The 1137-nt window shown below is 43.8% G+C and overlaps 1 protein-coding gene across 1 annotated transcript in view; it reads right to left on the bottom strand.

Annotated features, from left to right (window-relative positions):
- The window catches only part of LOC130586489 (liprin-beta-2-like), a gene marked incomplete at its 5' end in the record, with an annotated part of 25222 nt that extends 24482 nt beyond the window's left edge, over positions 1 to 740 (bottom strand). The window contains one exon of the mRNA XM_057387291.1: positions 609 to 740. Coding sequence (XP_057243274.1) covers positions 609 to 740 — 132 coding nt within the window. The remainder of the gene's footprint in view (positions 1 to 608) is intronic.
- Between the last annotated feature and the right edge of the window lie 397 nt (positions 741 to 1137).

The raw sequence follows: 1137 nt of genomic DNA, 5'->3' as shown, positions 1-1137 counted from the left end.
ATATGGATGTTCTTCAATGATTTCCTGTTTCTCACTCTCCTTCCTAACACAGCAAAACCCAAAGCACYTTTGATGTCCAGAACCCTCCACATCTGAAGAGGAATGAGGGCTGGAACTGCCTCCAGCCCATGACAATTTTTYCCACTATTTATTATGCAGCCACAAGGGGAAAGACTCATTTGAGGCAAATACCCTCTCTAATGCCAGAAGCAGATGAAAATGCCCAATTTCAGTGCTTGGAGCTCCCCTGACACGACTGAGCTGCCATAAACAAGGGAAGAGCTGTGGCAGCCCTGGCACAGCCATTCAGGGCAGCTCCCTGGAGAGGAGAGGGTTAAGTGAACACCCACTGTAATAGAAGCTTCTGGAAGGGATTAAAGCCAAACAGCAGCTCTGAAGTATAATGAGAGAGGGGAAAAGAAACCRCATCCCAAAAATGCATAATCATACTCCTCACTGGATTCACAGGGTCAGGGATATGGGCTGTGCTGGARGACAGAAAACTCCATTCTGGGCTGATTTCAGCCCAAAAGCTCAGGTGTGTGATAAAGCACCATGGACAAGTGATAGAAAATAATAAAAACAAGATAATGAAAAAAAAAACTCACCTCAGCTTTGTTCTGTTTCTCTTCATATTCACTCTGCTCCTTTTCCATACCAACCAGCTTAATCTTCAGGTCTGAAACTTCAGCCATCAGATCCAATTTCTGAGTCTCCAGYGATGTGCGACTCAGCAGCTCCTGAAAGCAAAGCAGAATATTTTCCCCAGTTATTTCTGTGAGCACTGGCAGGCCCATATTAAACCCTCAGTTTGGACTGTTTCTCAAGCTCTGCAGTTATTTTAATCTAAATAAATTGTTAATCACCAAACCACCGTGTCCCACTTGTTATTTCAAGCCAATGTGTGGCAAAGTTAATCCCTGGGCTAGACACAAAATTGAGAACAAAACCAGGGTTGAACAGACACAAACCTGCATTTGGCATCTTCCTAAACACTCAGACAAAGTTCTGTTTTGGGATTGTATTGTGGACCTTGTCGTGAGTTATTCAATAAAGGATGTGCTGCAGAAGGAGCACCTGAACCAAAAATGAGCACCAAAGACAAGAAACACTTTCCCAGTCACAAACAGTACCTGA

This window comes from Malurus melanocephalus, unplaced genomic scaffold (assembly GCF_030028575.1).
Source record: "Malurus melanocephalus ecotype Western Australia unplaced genomic scaffold, MMel_1.1 scaffold_1170, whole genome shotgun sequence".
NCBI lineage: Eukaryota > Metazoa > Chordata > Aves > Passeriformes > Maluridae > Malurus > Malurus melanocephalus.
The sequence above is the reverse complement of the archived record's forward strand: the minus strand, read 5'-3'. Positions and strand labels throughout refer to the sequence as shown.